The sequence below is a fragment of the Chondrus crispus genome, genomic scaffold, assembly GCF_000350225.1.
Source record: "Chondrus crispus Stackhouse genomic scaffold, scaffold_2, whole genome shotgun sequence".
Taxonomy (NCBI): Eukaryota; Rhodophyta; class Florideophyceae; order Gigartinales; family Gigartinaceae; genus Chondrus; species Chondrus crispus.
Window position 1 is genome coordinate 899778 of NW_005179057.1, and position 18533 is coordinate 918310.

Consider the following 18533-nt stretch of genomic DNA (forward strand, 5'->3'; position numbering starts at 1 on the left):
TGCCAAAGTCTGGGGTTGACGATATCCTTTCTTTGATAAAAATGTCAATGCCACAGGATCAAACGCGAAGAGCAGATGAGCTGGCGCAGAGGGAGCTGGATAAACTGGAGGAACGGCAGAATAGGGCGGAAGAGAGGAGGCGAAAGGAGCAAGATCGAGTTGATGAAATTGCTCGACGGGAGGAGGAGAGGTGGCGTCGTGAAGCTGAGTCCAGGCGGCATGAGCAATTTATGCAGATCATTCTGCTCAGCCTCACACAGTCCTCCCAAAAGCGATGTAAAGACGTGCCGGATACCGGTACCGAACCATAGCTGCAATGACAAGCAGACCCTGGCGATGGCACGTAGTAGGCAAACATCCGTAAACAGCCGAGAGAGAATCTCACTGATACCAGAAGTGCCAAATAGGCCACTTCGAACGCATCCAACTCAACAACCGTCTCCCGCTCTCTCTATGACTCACGAAGACGATAATCACGAGGCACGCTTCACGTACGTACTCAGGAGGTATGATTCCATTCTTGAGAACAAAGTATGCCCCCCCTGGCATTACTTTGCTGATTCAAGTGGAGGCTTCTTATCTTTCCGAAAGGAAATCAAAGTTCCAGTCATGAACTTCAGTCTATCTATAATGTAGCGATCCTGGGCTCGTGCGGAGTTTCCACTCACGATTATCATCCCATCAGTCCGAATGGAAAGGAGTCTGCCATAGAGACAGTGGCTCCGCTTACGTGGACTCGCCCCGCAAAGTTTTCCTTTCATCTAGTCCATCCCTCTTCACCTGTTGTCGTCAAAGCACTCTCTGCGGATGATCGTAATAACGCCGTTGCCAATGTTGGCAACGACGGAAGCCACCTATGTGAATGTCTCCCACCCCAACGCCAGTCCTGTCACTTTCTTTGTCGGCCCGGGCTCACGGGCCACCACAGTTGCTGGCGGCGTTGTTCCGTCTCAGCAGCAAAGACATGACATCGTGAAAGATACCACCCACAACTTCCGCGAGACCGTTAGCGATTGGGGCTTTCTGGAGTTTGCTCCCTTCAGTCTGCTGCATCTTTATCACTAATCTCTAAGCAACGACACATCACAAAAGAGTTCAATTGCGCTTGCACTCACCTCGGGGTGGATCCATGTCGAGGCGCAGTAACACCGCTCCGAAACGCCTCGCCAAATGGCAAAACAAATCTCCGTGATGCCGATGTGTTTAATGTGGATCACCGAGCATGCAAATGAGAACGATCTCAGGGGGCCGCACTTGACCTGAGAAAGATGTTCGCTTCCGCGCCAAGATGTGGCATGTAAGTAGACATAATTTGGTTGATACCCACCAGCCTTGTGCGAAAGTTGAAGAACAACACACTGCACAATAAAATGCTTTTCCTCTCGCCTCTTTCTTCGTAGAACATTCGGTCTTTCAATTGAGGGAAAGTCCCTTTTATTGCCCTCATTCCCCACTCTGATGCCTGCCGTGCTGATGTCGCCTGCCGTGCAGCGATCACCTCCTCTCGACCTTCCGAATTTGCCAGTGGGTCCTGACTCGACTTTATCAAAGAGGGGTGCTCTTCTCTTGAGAAAGCCGAGCCCACCACACACATTCCACCTGTTCTATGATAAACCGTTCGCAGCTTGGAGTATATGTTACCCCAATCTGCAATTTGGGAGTCGTGCATAGCACCAGGTGCATTTCCTGTACATGCAATTATAACCCCACTTGGGGCGAATACAAACACGTTACCAACGTAGTGGTCGTGTGTCCAGCCATTGTAGAACATATTCTGAATAACAGTGTCCCCTGCTTGCTCTAGATAGAGCTTTAGTCCGTCGGCAACAGCGTAAACATCCGAAAGCATAGAATATTTCGCCGCAAATGCTTCCTTGTAGGCTCTCACCTCTTCATCATTCGACATTCCGACCGCAGCGAGTGGGTCCATAGATAAAACCTTCATTAGAATCCTGCGACCAAACCTAACAAAGACAGAACAAACGGACGCGGTAACTCCAAACAGAAGACAAAGAACCATCTCTGATCCCTTGTGCGCCACCAAAAGAGCACTAAACCTAGACATTGCTGTAAAGTCAATGTTCGCGGCCGTCTGCGCCTTACATTGCGCAACGGCAATAAACGAATCACTCCGTTAGCAGTGTAAGGAGTGTACCTGTCGTACTGTTGTCTGAAGCGCGCCAAAAGATGTGAAAATGCTCTATGCTCAAGCCCCACGAGGGTGATCATCGACTGATCACACCCGGAACCAAACAGAAGGGCAAAGGGAGAAACAGAAGGGTGCTGAAGGGCTCTTCTCGTAATGCGACGGTCCCTTCGTCCTCGCCCTTGTGCTGTCAATTGTCTTCGAAATGCAGTTCTTTCGCCACTGGTTTGGCATTGAAGGAGCTGGAGCAAAAGGAGCGCGATGGTCGGGCTCCGCATGGCTATCGTAAGAGGTTTGATGGGTGTGGTGGCTGAGCACTGGGTCAGCGTGGTGTGTGATCAAATGCAGTATTGCTTTGAAATGATTGGAGGAGAATAGATTTCTGATCCAGCATGGTTTTTTATTTCTGCTACGTCGTAGTTTGTGTGTATGATTTTAGTGACCCCATAGCGTGACGTACACACAAAATGTGATTTGTGTATCAGTCACAAATTGTGATTTTCGGAATGACCCAGTGTCTCACTCGCAAGGGTGTGCAACGGGAGAGGGGTTTCGGCAAGGGTGGTGTGTTTCGGTACCACACCCCTGCCACCCTTCTCTTTTGCTCTCGACTTCAATTCTTCGACAAATATATTTTGGGATAATTTCTATATTCGCGCATTTTTCGTATTTGGCAGTGGTCCACTGTACGTACGGGGCGTATGAGCTGTTGTAACTGTGCTCACGGATCATAGCATCTTAAAAGTAGTTGTGATAGGCTTACTGTATCTGCATTTTAACGCACTTTCTCAACATAGAAAAGAGCACAACTCATGAAAGAGAGCGCGAGGGTTGGACAACATTGTATATCGCCACGAAGACCGATAGATCAGCATCTATCGTTTTTGCTGCTATCATCAGGTCAGAGTGTACCCAAACAGAAAATGTCATAGGCCTGCATCAACAGCATTGAGTGTCCGCATGAGTCTGTCGAATCTGCGGACCCCTTAGTTTCCGCTTTGCAAAAATCTCAATCACAAAATATTCCTACCAAAGCAGAAGCGCTGGTATAAGTTATCTCTCTTAGATAAATGTGGGGTTAACTATCCTGTCAGACTCCGGAGGCTTCTCAGAGAGCCGAGTATTGCCGTAGTGTCGAATGCTCTAGCCCTTGAGTACTCTGTTTTCTCCTAGGCCAACACTTGGAGCAATGCGTCTTGGATCAACGCTCTTGGGTGGTCCTTTCAAGCTTGCAGTGCATCTTTACAGAAGCTGTGTATTTGGTGCAAGCCTAATGAGTACGTACTATTCTAGCGGTTTGATCTCGTAACACGGTAACCGTAACGCGTAATGCCTTTTCTTGACGGTTACGCTCGAGTGCAATCGGCCGCGGAAAGCTAAACCTAGTCCAAATTTTATACTACTACCAGTCATCCTGCTGTATACAAACGCTCTGCCTTAATACTTTGAACTCACCATTTTCCGCTACCGTGTCAATTTTAGTACAATCGTTCTCGCATGTAAAAATGGCAATTGAAGCAAAATTCATGCCGGCTTCCGCTTGATGCCGCGGCACCGATTCTTCAGGTTTCAAGAAATGAAGACTTGAGCCGAGCAGCTGCAATTCAAACATCAAGGGCGCGCCGCACTCACAAGTTTCGTTTGTGTCAAGCTGTGGGGCCGGATGTGAAGGCCACAAGGGCTTGCCGCCAAGCTTGTAGCGCAGGATTTGGGAGGGGGCACGGGCTATTGTCTGTAGAAAGTCTTCCTGATTTCGTAGTCCAGCAGTCTCATTGTCATTCTCTTTTTCTGCTGTCCATTCCTCAAAAGTGCCAGTGGCTGCCCTCGAATGTTCTTCGTCCTTGTATTTTTGCAATAACGCATCAATTGAGGAATCCTCGACCAGCGGCGCAGCTTCCTGTGGCTCGTAGTCGACTTCGACGTAGTAAGAAGCGCAGGTTTCTCGATGAGACGGTGCATTAATTTCGGGGGCCGATGCAGAGATGGGGACAGAATGTAGGCTGCCTTCTTTACGGCCTGTGGCTTTTAACGCGTTCTGCGTTCCATGGCGGTCCCGCTTCAACGGCTTGGAAGGAGAGCGGCGACTAGACGGTTTGGCAGGCGTCCCTGACGCAGACGCTGCCTTTCTCGCTGTCGCCAGCTCCACCTCGAGTGATAGTAAACCCAAATCTTTGACTGAACCTCCCTCGTCAGACGAATTGTCAGAATCAGAGTCCGTATCCCACTGAATTTCCTCCTCCTCGGCAGAAACCTGAGCTACCCCAGCGCTGCCTTCCGCAAGCTCAATCGCTGGGCCCTTCTCCGCCTGTACACGACAAACACGTACAGCCCACCACGCCTGCACATTGGCTGAGCATTGTATCGAGTTGCACCCGAAGACACACACCAGCCGCTCCGGGTGGTTCCAGTGTGGCGCATAGGCTTGCAACACCAGCACACGCTTGGCGTCACACAGAGGGCAGTCAGGAATAGCTACTTCGAGAGCTGGGGGCCAGATGGGCAAGCCCCCGATGTGTGTATCGTACCATGAGGCGGAGGCGGAGTCGAAGGGTTGTTCCGAAGCAAAGCCGAGGATGTAGGGGTCGTTGGTCATCAGCTTCTGTAGGGGCCGCGGGGATGGGTGGGTGGTAGAAGATGGAAAAGAGATATAACTAATGCTGGAGTTGGTGCGATGTCTCCGCGCGATGTTATGGAGAGATGAGGGGGACCAAAGAGACGACCGCGGCTAACGTTAGTATCAACAGCATTAATTTGATGTATTTTTGCAAAAATATATTCTATCGGCATCGGACCTACGCAGATGAAGAACATGGCCAGGGAATGACGGGGCAACATAGAGTTAGAGAAGCATTGCACTCTTTTCTTCAAGCACGGTATAGCCAGCGTCATACCAGCAAAGCAGTGGGAGATTTGGACTTCCCGGCGTTCGCATGCATTCCCATTTTCTCCTTGTGATACTAGTTAAAATGCTTTGCTTTTACATTAGCCCTACATGCCAACGATCACCACTCTGTGTCCGGTCTGCCCCCGAGGACTTTGTCCGTATGCTTTTAAAAGCCGTACGCTCATGGCATGCAAACATCAATTTGGGTTGAACGTAGCCCGCTTATGCAAGTAGCTTAAACCTACGCATTATCTCTAGATGAGCGACTCTTATCTTTGTCAGAAAATCTTACAACTCTTACATCATGGCAGAGCTCCACTTGAAAGATAACCCTTTCCATTGTTGACACTCAATCTTCGAAATCTGGACTCATTTCATTCCTCCGCACGACGCACCTCACACCGGTAGTCCTGTTGTCTGCAAGCAGATGCATATTATGCAGCTCTTCTCTTGCCTCTATATTTTGCTCTCCGTATACAAGTGCATTTGTCCACACATATTCGATTGCTAAAAATTGTACATCCTGCGACATATGCCGTACGCGCCTAAGCTCAAGATCCGAGGATTTGAGGGTGTGCACCCCTGCCCATGAAATCCACAGATGGTGTTGCGTATCGCTAGGTGCGGAAAAATTCGACCTAGCTGTATCTAGTCCAAATATCGCACAGCTTAAGGTACTGTCACAACGCCAACTGCACTTTCTGTACATGCGTATCCGACTCGAAGTTACGTACATCTCTGGTTGTTCCTGCTTTGTTTGGTTGGAAACCCATAGAACAGATCCGTTTAGTGGGTGGGTTTTCAGATGAAGACTGGTACTTGTCAGCGATTTGAAGCGTGTCGGGAACTGTTCTATCTTTTCTCTTCCTTCATCGCATCATCTGATTGGTTCTACTGCCTCTTTTGCGTAGACTTTTGATGCTGGAGACGAAATTATTAAATCTGTAGGACCGAATTAAAGGCAAATATTAAATTTTATAAAATCTATACAAGAACTTTTTTTCTAGGCGAATGGATCTGCTCTGGTTGGTCCCAGAGTTGATTGGCCGCGGGTCAAGACAATATTACCAACTTCTTGTTAACGGTGCCTTCCTCCCCCTGCTCCGCTTTAAAGCTAAGACCGCGTCAAGCCCTCGGCTTTCTCCATCACGCTCAACTCCCTGGTCTTCCCGAAATTTGCACGCGGTTGCTTTGTGTCATTCCCTTCTGACGAACGGGCTTTCCGCGATTGTTTTCCAACAGCCTGCGAAACATGCACGCGTGTTTATTCCTGGCAGCCCTGCTTCTGTGCCTGGCAAGCGAGTCATCTGCCATCAGCTTTGATTTGCCACCAGGGAAGGAGGAATGCTTTTTCGAGGACGTTCACCAAGGGACAAACATCAACGGCGCCTACGTCGTCACGCGCGGAGGCTCGCATTTGGATATTGACGTCTCGATCTTTAATCCGGATTCGACGCAGGTCTACAATGCAAAGCGCGAAGGAGAGGACAAGTTTATGCTCAAGGCTGACAAAGACGGCATGTACAAGTTCTGCTTCAGCAATTCGGTAAGTGATGATGCTGTCCTTTGAGTTTCAGGGTGTGGCTTCCGCGTTAATTTCTGCGTGAGTTCTGACCAGAGCACTCGTCTTTTGTGTACCACGGCGGTTGTGACACTTCGCGTTCATTGAATCCACTGCCTTCAATCGCCTTTGTTTTGGATGTTTGTGGCGGGAGTAGATGAGTATGGTGTCGCACAAGACTGTAAAACTTGTGATTACGACAGGTGACCCTATCGATTTTTCCAAGCTGGCAAAGAAGGAAAGCATGGATGTCGTAGAGCGATGGATAGTGAGCATCTCGAAAACCGTTCGCATGATTGACTTCCATCAACAAGAATATAGAAACCTCCATGAGCGTCACTTGTTTGGTAAGTTCTTACCTTTGTTCCATGCCTTGCTATGACGAATGTTCTGCATCTCTGCGAAGTCTAACTGTTTTCTTTTGTTTGTCCCCTGCTCTGGTGCCTGTTCTGTAGCTGTGGCATCGACAAATCGCCGGGTCAAGTGGTGGTCGTTTTTGGAATGCGTTGCCGTTATGGTCGTGTCCGGTATTCAAGTCATGTTCATTAAGAGAATGTTTAACAAGAGCGCTCCCGGCATCAAACGCATGGTGTAGCGCCAATTACCATTAAACTTACTTGCATAAACTTTCTCCTAGAGTTAGTATCACTAAGGAGTTTGTTGTGCCAAAAGCGCATGGAATCTGGCTTCAACCGTTGTACAGTATCTTTATTTCGATTCGCAAGTTTGCTTTGCAAGACTGTTAGCTTTTTCTCGATAGTTTCGTAAGTTTCTTCGCGGGGGTAATCCTCTTTCCTGTGGCTGCCCGCTTAAACCGTTCGATCCCCCTCAATGGATTTCTTTTTGATATGGCCTTTCGAAGGGCCAGTCGATTCTCCTTTGCAGGTGGGTTCGACGGCTCTGACCCTGCTTTGCTTCTGGGACGGCTTTTAACTTCTGTTGAGTTACTTTGACGCGGGAAGAAGCGGCTCAGCCTAACCTGCTTCCCCCCAGCTGCGCTCGACGCTCCCTTTACTTGGCTTTCGTCGACCTTTCGCTTCATTGCTCGACTGTCATTCCGGGGGTTTTCATTTGGCGGCATTTCTCCATCGTCGCAATCCGAAAACCCGTTGTCATCTGGGCCTGGGCTGGGCGGTGGTGGAATTGAGTCAGGGACAAACTTTTCGCTCTTTTCATCTTTTGGATGGGTGGCAAACCTGGCCAATACTCGATTGACTGCCTGAACACGCGTGGAATCCGGCGCGCATACATCGTTGGATTCAATTTTCACTTCTTCGGTGACGGCAGTTCGTGGTCTTTTGTTCAAACGCCTGGGGGATGACTCCTTCTCATCTTCTGAACCGCTGGAACCCCTATTCTCTGGCGTTGCTGCCTCCGGAAATGTGAATTGGCTCTCCGGCGGCTCATCGGTATCCGCTTGTGTAGGAATCGGAGAGAGCTGTGGCCTTTTAAAGCTCGCCCATATGTCGCCAGACTGATTCGCGGTAAATCTCGGGTTCTGCGTTTGAGACGACTTATTGGCTGCTTTGAAACCAGCAGCAATCCGTCTCGGATTAAACGTTCGAGATCCTCTGGTAAGCCTTTGCCGCAAGTTGGTGGCCAAGGAAAATCCACCGGGAGAAGAGGATGACTTGGCCGGTTGCACCTGGAATCCGCGGATGTCCATTGCCACCCTTTTCGGAGTAGAACGTATCTGATTTTCCGGCGTATATGACTGAGGCCTTCTCCTCTGGCCGAGTGGGCGCTGGACAACATCTAGAGGATCGTCATACTCTTTTAGAGACCCGGGATGGAGGTACCCTTGGGCAATTTTCTTGGCTATTGCAGGGTCGCGATGGGCGCCCAAGAAAGACCAATCAATCGTTTCGCCCTCAGTTTCCACTAATACACCTGGCGGGATCTTGGCCTTGGCGATTGCATCCAGCTCTCGCAACGGAACTGTCTTCGATTCCCGAAGATCAAAAACCGTTTGGTGGCGAAACACCATACAGGCTCTGGCAAAATCCTCCGTAAATGAGCGCTTTACGATGAAGCGACGATCATGACGAATAGCGTGGATGAGGCGACCCATTGTGCGATACTTTTTTACCATGGTATGGGCCTTCTTCATGCCAAGCCCGTTGACACCCTTGAAGAAATCACAGCCCGAACAAACGCACATGTACAAAAACATATCGTCGGAAAAATTAAGCATCGAGATGGAATCCAGAGCTGGGAGATTTTTCGTCTGATACAAATCGCCATCGCCTGTCTTGGTCATTTTATATAATACCTTGCTCGCGCCATAAACAAGCAAGTCCGAATCCTCGGTGATAACGCTCTGAACATAGCCGGACTGCATCATCCACGCCAGCTGGGCATCGGCCTCATACGGTGCGACGACGTACTCAACATTCATCCTCCTGAGCTGTCGAATGACCTGTCTTGCCATTTGCGGCGTGACCGGGCACGCCTTCTGGTACCAATCCTCCGCGGCGCGCGAGTTGCCCTTAGCGGCTGCGGCCTCCGCCTTAGCGAGTGCATCTGCACGACGTTCGCGGCGCTCGGCGTGCGTGTCGGCTTTCATGGGGAGCGCGGCGCCGTCGAAGACGATGACGGGGGTGGCGCCGAAATGGATGAGCATGCGGACGCGGTGCATGCAGTACTCGACGTAGAGGTCCGTGTCCACGCCGCGGCATAGCTTCGACGCGCACGTGTAGACGCCGCGGTGCAGCCAGCCGTACACGTCGACGCCGACGCGCGTGCGCGCAAACTCCTTCACATGCTTCTGCTCGCTGGCGGCCGACAGACCGGGGAAGTAAAGAGGGACGGGGCTCGCTCAGGAGGGGTCAATATGGCCGGGTTCTGGAGACGGGGCGGGGAGGGAGGCGAGGTGGAGTGCTTACCGAATCGACTTGAGAATCGGCAGGAGCCCGTTTATACCCATGCTTTTCCTCTGCTGAGGTGGCTGGCGTTGTCACGCCGATGCAGCGGCGGCGACAGGATGGGTGGTACGGGGGAGTTGCGCGTGGGGCGGCTCATGGAGTGGCTTTGACAAGTGAATAGTTTGGCCGGCGTTGATGGCGGAAGAACTCCCCATTTCGATTCACAGGCAGGCTTATGTGAGGCTTCTGGGTGGGATTGCTGTTGTGATTGTGATCGTGAAGAGGACATTTTTGGCGCCAGTTCCCTTCTGTAAACCGCTGTCAACAGAAGTGCTCTCACCTCGTGGACACGTTGCCACGAATTCTAATCATATGTGTGCCAGAGGAGAGCCTCAAGTGCAACTATCATACACAAGACATAGAGCCAATTCACATCCGCCAAGTGGAAGGTCAACGGCAGCCTTGAGAAGCCCGGTTTGTGGACATCATTTGCTTGCAATTTTGCACCTCCAACCCCCCTGATCCCAAAGGCAAAGTTTCAATACAACCCGCACCGCGCCCTCCATCCCAACTCGCTTTTCTGTTTACCTGGTCAAGTAGCTAACGAGCATTTCGAGAAACAGCTCGACGCTATGGCCTTCATCTCAGTGAGCGCGTTCGTCCCAAGAAGCCCCCAACTCACGCACGCAGGCCCCGTCTGCACGAGGCCCGTGCACCATGCGCACGCGGCGGTGCGCATGCAGGCGCCACTAGGAGGTCAGGGGAAGAAGCAGTCGAGAAGCCGCAAGTTCCGTCCAGGCGCGGGGGGAAAGGGCGCCAAGGCAGAGAAGGTAAAGCTGGAACCGGAGACCGTGTTCTTGGAAACGGGGCCCAGCAATATGGAACTCATCGTGCCTACGCTCTCCATCCTCACCGTCATCGGAATCATCCCGTTTGTCGCCGCAGTGTCGCGCGCCGCGTGGGTGCGCTACAAGTTTACTAGCAGGCGCATTTCCGTTAGCAGCGGCTTTCGGGGAAAGGATCAGACAGAGGTGATATATAGGGACATTGATTTGGTCAAGTATGTGCGCAGGTTAGGCGGGGCGGCAGACTGTGTGCTCACTTTGCGGGATGGCGCCAAGTTGGAGCTAAGAGCTGTGCCAGAGTTTGAAAAGATTTATAACTTTCTCATGGAGAAGGTCAGCGAAGAAACAAAGGAAGCGAGTGGCCCAGCATGATCCTCAGAGCTGCGTGCCCGCCAGGAAACGCTCGGTCTGCAAAGACGATATTGCATCGTTTGAGGACACAGGTTTACTTCTTATTCATTACACGGCGGAATGTAAAACCCACGCCGCTTTACTTTTTTCATCCGTACAGGTGGCCGCCCGCATATCTTCTTCCAAAATACAGAGCAGGTTAAACCATACGTGACAGAAATCATACACAGGTCTCGCAAGCGACGTACACAAAATGAGATCAAAAATCGTCGAACGGGTTTGTCGAGCCGGCTCCGGCGCTTGCGCTGGGTCCAAAAGGATTTGCTGGGGCACCGCCCGCCGCCCCATTCATCGCCGACGAGCCAGCCATCCCGCCCATCCCTCCGCTAGCGACACCAACACCCCCATTCATTGAACCCATCCCGCCTCCCATTCCTGACATGCCGCCCATCGCTCCCATGCCACCCATTCCAGGCATAGCACCGTTCATTGCGCCCGTTCCTGGCATACCGCCATTCATTGCACCCATTCCCATTCCCATTCCCATGCCCGCCATGCCATTCATCGCTCCGCCGCTCGGCGGGTTGTCGCTGATGTTGAGAGTTTGGATCGGGCCTAGGGCATTGAGCACGTCATCATCACCAGCGCCATTAGCCCTTGCCATATTCGCCTCAGCACTCGGCGGCGCAGGGAGCGCAAGCGGGGCGCCCTGGGAAACTGCAGAGCTCGATGCCTCGCCAAAACCGGACCCCATTCCAGGACCCATGCCCATGCCGTTCGGCATGCCTCCCATCATACCCATTCCGCCGCCCATCCCTCCTTGCATGCCCTGCATTCCGCCCATGGCTCCCATGCCGCCCATGCCGTTCACGGCGCCCATACCATTCATGCCGCCCATGGCACCTCCCATACCGCCACCCATGCCACCATGCATCATTTGGGCGGCCATAGCCGGCGGCATAAGTCCCTGCGGCGTCATAACCGCGGGTCCCATGGGCGTCTGAATGACATTTCCAAAGCCACCGCCGCCCATACCCATACTCGCAGATCCAGCGCCCGCCGACTGGTTCTGATGAATCAAGTCGTCAATAGAGCCCGCAAAGGCCGGGGCGGAGCGACTCGAAGTTTTCTTCTTATCCTTCTTCTTACTCTTCTTCCTCTTGGAGCTCTTCTTCTTCCTTCTATCATCCTCTTCACTCTCAGTTTCGCTGTCAGTCTCATCATCGGTATCCTCCTCTGTCTCAGACTCGGTCTCTGATTCAACATACTTGCTCTTCTGTGACTTTTTCTTGCTCGACTTCTTCTTCTTCTTCTTCTTCTTCTTCCTTTCCTCACGGCGGCGGCGATGATCGTCCTCCTCCTCGTCGACTTCGTCGTCACGATATCTCGAAGGTCTCCGGGCACGGTCCGAGCGAGCATCGCGACCATGGTCGCGGTCGTAGGCATAATCGCGGTCACGCACATCCCTATCGCGATGGCGGTCGACATCATAATCCCTCTCACGCAACGGACGCACAGGGGCACGGTCATGGTCTCTATCCCTGCGATCTCTATAATCCCTGTCCCTGTCCCTGTCCCTGTCCCTGTCCCTGTCCCTGTCCCTGTCCCTGTCCCTGTCTCTATCCCTGTCTCTTGGCCTATCATCCCTCTCTCTGTCTCTGTCCCTGTCCCTCTCTCTTCCCCTATCCTCCCTCCTACTAGCTGTGGCAGGGGCCAAGCTCTTCGCGGCCCAGCTGCCGTCATACTTGAGCCAGATAAACTCTCTGATAGTTTCCTTATCGCCGGGCTGGGGCTCCGGGTAGTCCTTGGGGCTCCACCTCGCCATCCACCTCCTCCTCGCCAAGTCGTTGCCGCGGTCCTCCATGCGGTAGGCGTCGTCCATAGAGAAGGTGGCCGAGTCGATGTTGCGCACGCCCTTGCGCGACGCGTCGCGGTGGATGCCCGCGCACAGCGGGCACACAAACGTGCCCAACGCAAGCACGACGTGGTTGGGCGACGAAGCGCCGCAGTCGGCGCAGTAGCGGTTCCCGCCCGCGCGCGACAGCTGCCGTAGCTTGCGCTCCGCGTCCTCCGCTTCGCGCGGGCTCACGCGCCGAGCCATGGTGGAGGGGGCTGGGGGGGGTTGGGGAGAGGGGGGGGGGGATGGTAGTTAGGTGTGCGCCGGAGTGTGCGCGCCGGATGAGGGGAGCGCGAAGGGGGTGTGTACGGTGTGGCACGGACGGGGGGGGCCGCGGGGGGTGGGAAAAGTGGAGGGTAATAGACTGAGGGGCGGGGCGAGGCTGCCGCGGTGTGCGGGGCGGGACAGGTGGACGCGCGGAGGATTGGTGGCCGTGCGAAGGCGCGCGCGGGGCGCTCGGGCCGGTGTCACGAGGATGCGGCCCGGGGTCATGGGGATGCGGCCCGAATGCCCGAATGGGGCGCGGCGCCCCGCCCCACTCGGGCCTGTGAGGGATTCGTCGATGCATCGAGGCTGTAGAAATTAGCAGCCTTCGTACTGTATGCACTTCAAAAAGGCAAAGGTGTAAAATAGCGAGGGGCCAATCAAAGCTCGCGAAGTTCCTCAAGAATTTAGCACTTTACACTCACGCACTCCAACAACGTCGCAGCTACGCAATATGGTCTACAGTGTACTGTACTGTGGCCACCTCCATCCTCGTCCGCAAGCCGGTTCATGCGGCAGACGTTGTCTGCTCACTACACGTGTAAGCGTGAAATCTACGGCATGCGTCAGGATACTCAATGCCTCTATCTATGATGCCCTGTGATTTCATGACTCAACAGTGGGATGCTCTGAGGGCACTACGGTAAGGTATATGCACTTGCCTGTTTTTATCTGCCCTCATGTCCGAGGCCCTCTCTCGAACAGCGGGAGAGGAGGAAGGAGACAGACGGAGTAGTGTAGTGTTCAACGTCCCGCTGGTGAAGTGGCTCGATCACACGCGCTCCCGCCATTGCGAGACATCAACTCGGTCGAAGGGCTGGCCAACATTAAATTCTCTTCATTTTTCCCATCTCACCCGCGCATTTGGCCGTCGGGACGCACGGCCGTCAGGACATGAAATTCTCTTCACCGGCGTATTTCTGTCAAATATCACACATGCACCTGGACGCAGGGCCGTCGGGACGCAGAAACGCGGACGCAGGCGCGCGCGTTTTTTTTTTTTTTGTTCTCTCGATTCAGTTGGTTACAGCGTTGCAGTCAGCCACTTGGCGCAGCCGCACCGTCCTACAGCGACGCCATTACACCGCCCCGCACTCGCCGTACCGCGCAACTAGTGCAACGTCATCATGCGCTTGCGGAACTCCTTGATCCCGACCTTCTTCACAAACTCGATCTCAGCCACGCGCGCGGAGCAGATCTCGTGCACCATCTCCTTCGTGAACACCCTCTCCAGCCGGCCGCCCTGCGCGGCCTCCTCGAACTCCACCACGCTCTCCTCCAGCGTCCCCGGCAGCCGCTTCACCTCGGCCTGCACCGTGTGCGGGTCCACCTGGCACGCCTCCGGCAGCTCCATCCCCGCCTCCACGCCCTGCAGCCCGGCTAGCAGCAGCCCGGCCATCGCCAGGTCCACGTTGCTCACGCTATCCAGCGCCTTCACCTCGACGTTGCTCCGGTCCTCCGCCAGCCGCAGCGCCGCCTCCTTATTGTCCACGCCCCACACCTGGTACGCCCCCGCCCAGTACATGGGCAACATCCGCAGGTAGCTCAGGCAGCTGCCGTTGGTCACACACATCGCCCAAGGCAGCCCCGCCAGAATCCCCGCCATCCACTGCTGCCCCGTCTCGGAAACCCCGCCGCACTTCCCCCCCTCCCCGCCACCCACCCCAAAGTGCCCGTCCAAACTTAGATGCACGTGGCATCCACTGCCGCCCAACCCATCCCCGAAGTTAGGCACGAACGACGTCACCAGCCCGTGCTTCCTCGCCACCGCCTTGATCCCCATCCGCGCCAGCGTCACGTCCTGCACGGCCTGCAGCACCGCCTTGTGCCTTAGCACCACCTCGTACTGCCCGGTGCTCGCCTCCGCATGCACCATTGCCACTTCAACGCCCATCTGTTCCAAGCACACCGTGACGTCGTCCAGAAACCCCCCCGCCATGTCCATCTGGTCGAACAGCGCGTAGCTGGTCCCGCGTCCGTACGGTGTCAGTTGCGTCGCATTCGACCCGTCCTGTGTGAACAGCGCAAACTCCAGCTCAAAGCCGGCCTGCACGAACAGGCCCTTCGCGGCGAGCAGATCCACCGCCCGCAGCAGCGCGCCCTTCGGGCAGTGCTCCCACGCCTCGCCGTCCGCGCCGCGCATCTTGCTGAGTACCACCTCGTGGTTTGGGTGCCAGGGCAGCGCCACGCGGTCGCGCACGCGCGCCGTCAGCGCCTCGTAGGCGGCCGAGACGGCCTTGTGCAGCGGGTGGCTCATAGGGATTAGCGTCGCTGATCCGGCCGGCGTGATGCGGCTGGACGAAGGCATGTCGAGCCACGGCATGAGGACCATGCACGCGCGCGCCATCGGCACGCCGTCGTCCGAGATTCGCCTGGGCACCGTCTTGCACCGCACGATGCCGCAGTAGTCAGTCTGAACGGTTGGGGCTTCGGTTAGGTTGGTGTTCGATGGGGGGGATGGTTAATGGGTGCTGAATTGGTGTACACGGCGAGATGTACGTACCCATACAAAACGGGTCCATTCCCGGGCGGAGGCGGTTGTGGAGACCTTGTTGGTTTCGGTCATCGTGGGGGGGCTGTTCGAAAATTGGGCAAGCTGTTAATGTGGGATGGTTGGACAAGGGGGTTGGTGCAGCTCAGTGATACTCTCTCTCCCTCTCTCTCTCTATACGCAGAGAGAAGAGGAACCGAAGAGGAATGACTCTGCAATATTGCAATTCCACATTCACACGTGCTCCGCCGCCGACACTAAGCCACCTCGAGGCCATCTCGAGGGCACCTCGAGGGTGGCCTTGTGGATAGGGAATAAAGCAGACTTACCGTGTCGTGCATCCAAAAGACCGAGTTAATGTGAATAATGCAGGTTTCCCAATAGTGCGGCTGCAGCTCCCAAATTGGCCCCCACTGCAAGTTGTACTGAAAGCTGCCATCTTTTGAAGAAAATCTTGCCGCTCGCACTATTCACAACAGCGAAGCGTTGGGTCTTTAACAGACCTGTTCGGAGCGGCCCCGCACACACAACGTTACAAATGGGCCGTTCCAGACGGGCCCTTCCAGACGGGCCCTTCCAATCGGGCCCTTCCAATCGGGCCCTTCCAAACATCAAAGATTCGCGACTTCCCTTGTCTGTTGTGTGACGACGCCTCCTCGCTCAACTGAATTCCAGATCTCGAAGAAACCAGATCACACATTCCCAATCCAATTTCGGTCCACCTTTGCTCCGATGTAAGCTCACTGTAATTTCAGCCCGACGCCGCATGCTCCGCGATCAACTTTCGTCACGTCGCCATCGTCGTCGGCACCCGCATTGAATCTCTTCTAACCTTCCAAACACGCGCAGACTAACACAACTCGCGTCCCATTCAAGTCCATCACTGACATCCTCGTCGACAGACCAGGCCGGTCAATCCCCATCCAAACGCCACCCCCTCCACGATGTTCCAGGGTACGATTCTCGTCGACGGCAAAGGCCACTTGATCGGCCGCCTCGCCTCGGTGATCGCGAAGGAGCTGCTGAACGGGCAGGAAGTCGTCGTGCTTCGATGCGAAGAGATCGAAATCTCGGGCACGCGCCACCGCAACCGGAAGAACTTTCAAAGCTACCTGCAAAAGCGCACCAACACCAACCCCAAGTGGGGACCCTTCCACCACCGCGCGCCGCGCATGATCCTCACCAAGTCCGTGCGCGGCATGCTCCCGCGCAAGACCAAGCGCGGCGAGGAGGCCATGGCCCGCTTCAAAGCCTTCGAGGGCGTGCCGCCCGCCTACGCCAAGACGAAGAGGATGGTCGTCCCGGCCGCGCTTCGTGTCACCCATTTGCGTCCCAGTGCCAAGTACACTAACATTGGAAAGCTCGCAGGCGAGATGGGATGGAAGTATGGGAGCCTCATTCGCAAGATGGAGGAACAGCGTAAGGTTGAGAGCGCTGCGGATTACGAAAAGAGAAAGGCATTGGCCAAGCTTAAGGTCCAAGCTATCGCTAGTGTTGATCTTTCGGCAGAGAACCAGGTCCTTGCACCAGCCGGGTATTAGACGCGCAATCGTTAAAGTAATGTCTCTTGATTAAAGCTTTTCGTCGCGCTGTTCATACACCACCTTCGACTTCCGTGTCATTGAGCAGCTGGTTTCGAACTCGTACCACAGATCACGCCTTCGGCTTTCAATTCCCAAACGCATGCGGTTAGGAACCCTTCTGCTGCCCAAACGCAAAAAAACTAACCTTCGGTACCACACCGCAACAGTCCGTGAAGCGCAGGAGAAGATGTGGTTGACTTTACACACCGAGACTATTCGGACACTACAACTAAAAAAAGCGCCTAGATCGTCGAAGTTCAACACCACTTGCAAGTTGGTGAAAACCCAGACCTTACATGCGTCCAGAGTAGCCAGCTACTGCTCTTCTATTAGATTCAGAACAGTGACTTCATAGAATCACGCTCTGCATACATGACCATGCTGGACAAGGGCAAGGCCCTCATGCAACCGTTGAACAGCACATAGCACACCAACGCGCAAGCGCGCGACGAGGGCCGAACAGAGACCCACAAGTGAGGAAAGAAGTGTCGAATGCGGTAGACGACTGCCAAGAGCCCGTGCAGTGAAAGAAAAAAGGGCTCGAGAAGCAAGCCGCCAACCGCACGTTTGCCCTTGACCGCCCTCGACAACCCCGCCGACTTCCAGCCGGCGCCGCGCCCGTGTACACGAAACGACGGGCGTGGGCATGGCAAAAGCCCGTGACATGGCTGTAACCCCGTTCGGAAGAGACATACGAGGACCTTGAGAGCACGGCTGCACCCTAGCACTAGCGCGCAACAAAAACGCCGGGTGCCACCGTGCCAACGCTCTTCTTTTCGCGCAGACTTTTCCCTCCTCCCTTCCCTCCCCCCCGCCGCTTCCCAGGTGGACCCCCCACTCCCACCCCCCGCGCGCGATTCCCCTCTCCGTGCAGCCCTTCGGCGGGCATTCATCGATAGGCACTGAAGGCAGGTAGGATTGTTTTTCGAGTCTCTCTGGGTCAGCAGCTAGGATACTAGGCTAACTGAGATAGGTAAAATCCCTCCCCCTCATTTGTCTAGACACATAATCCTCATTAAAAGTAGTAAAGTCGCGAAACTGTTCTCTAAGCCGGTCATTCAGCGTTGCCGTGAACTCCTCGTTCAGCTTGGCCTCTCTTTCTGCAAGGACCGAGGTAATAATGTCGCGAAGATCCTCGACCGTGAAGACCTTGTCCGCGACGCCGACTTGGCCGGAGCCCATACGGTCGACGACACGTTTCAGACGGCGCGGCACATGACGCGAGAGCGCGGCAAGCTCGTCAGCGGAGAGACGGGGAGTGGACGGCGGGGGGGAGGAGGCGGGGGATGGCGGCTTGGCTTGCGACGACGAGGTCGACGACGGACGGACGGCGGGCAACACGAGGGCGGGGGCCGCGGCCGAAGGGTTGCAACGGCCGCGTTTCAGCGGCGGCGGGCGCACGACAAAGCGCGCCGGCGAGCAGCTCTGCGACGGGCCCGGCAAGTCGACGTTCATCTCGTCGAAGTGGCGCTTGCGAGGCTTGAGGGTGGCGACGCCCGACATGGCGGCAATAGCGGCGGAGGGCGCGGTGCGCTCGGAACGGCGCTCGCGGCGGAGCGGGAAGCGGGCGGCGTAGACGAAGCACGAAGCACGAAGCGACGGGAGGGTAAGGGTGATAGCGGGGTAAGGGGGGGGCGGGGGTGACCT

The 18533-nt window shown here is 54.8% G+C and overlaps 8 protein-coding genes; 3 read left to right on the forward strand and 5 right to left on the reverse strand.

The window, feature by feature from the left end:
* Nucleotides 1–3519: 3519 nt before the first annotated feature.
* CHC_T00003719001 (hypothetical protein) lies at nucleotides 3520–4739 on the reverse strand. XM_005714574.1 is given in 2 exon segments: nucleotides 3520–3548; nucleotides 3549–4739. The coding sequence occupies 1 exon segment, from the start codon at nucleotides 4737–4739 to the stop codon at nucleotides 3549–3551; it is 1191 nt and encodes a 396-aa protein (XP_005714631.1). The 3' UTR covers nucleotides 3520–3548.
* Nucleotides 4740–6151: 1412 nt separating this feature from the next.
* CHC_T00003720001 (hypothetical protein) lies at nucleotides 6152–7420 on the forward strand. XM_005714575.1 is given in 5 exon segments: nucleotides 6152–6282; nucleotides 6283–6576; nucleotides 6749–6938; nucleotides 7047–7186; nucleotides 7187–7420. 3 exon segments carry the CDS (start codon nucleotides 6283–6285, stop codon nucleotides 7184–7186), a joined length of 624 nt encoding a protein of 207 aa, XP_005714632.1. The 5' UTR covers nucleotides 6152–6282; the 3' UTR covers nucleotides 7187–7420.
* On the reverse strand, nucleotides 7420–9517 carry CHC_T00003721001 (hypothetical protein). The gene is made up of 3 exons (XM_005714576.1): nucleotides 9477–9517; nucleotides 7622–9365; nucleotides 7420–7527 (listed from the first exon to the last, which is right to left on the reverse strand). The coding sequence occupies exons 1-3, from the start codon at nucleotides 9515–9517 to the stop codon at nucleotides 7420–7422; spliced, it is 1893 nt and encodes a 630-aa protein (XP_005714633.1).
* A 1393-nt stretch (nucleotides 9518–10910) lies between these two features.
* On the reverse strand, nucleotides 10911–12752 carry CHC_T00003722001 (hypothetical protein). Its single transcript, XM_005714577.1, has one exon. It carries the CDS (start codon nucleotides 12750–12752, stop codon nucleotides 10911–10913), a length of 1842 nt encoding a protein of 613 aa, XP_005714634.1.
* A 1171-nt stretch (nucleotides 12753–13923) lies between these two features.
* On the reverse strand, nucleotides 13924–15159 carry CHC_T00003723001 (hypothetical protein). The gene has a single exon (XM_005714578.1). The coding sequence runs from the start codon at nucleotides 15157–15159 to the stop codon at nucleotides 13924–13926; it is 1236 nt and encodes a 411-aa protein (XP_005714635.1).
* A 1088-nt stretch (nucleotides 15160–16247) lies between these two features.
* CHC_T00003724001 (hypothetical protein) lies at nucleotides 16248–16956 on the forward strand. XM_005714579.1 is given in 2 exon segments: nucleotides 16248–16844; nucleotides 16845–16956. 1 exon segment carries the CDS (start codon nucleotides 16248–16250, stop codon nucleotides 16842–16844), a length of 597 nt encoding a protein of 198 aa, XP_005714636.1. The 3' UTR covers nucleotides 16845–16956.
* A 30-nt stretch (nucleotides 16957–16986) lies between these two features.
* On the forward strand, nucleotides 16987–17241 carry CHC_T00003725001 (hypothetical protein). The gene has a single exon (XM_005714580.1). The coding sequence runs from the start codon at nucleotides 16987–16989 to the stop codon at nucleotides 17239–17241; it is 255 nt and encodes an 84-aa protein (XP_005714637.1).
* Nucleotides 17242–17243: 2 nt separating this feature from the next.
* CHC_T00003726001 (hypothetical protein) lies at nucleotides 17244–17579 on the reverse strand. The gene has a single exon (XM_005714581.1). The coding sequence runs from the start codon at nucleotides 17577–17579 to the stop codon at nucleotides 17244–17246; it is 336 nt and encodes a 111-aa protein (XP_005714638.1).
* Between the last annotated feature and the right edge of the window lie 954 nt (nucleotides 17580–18533).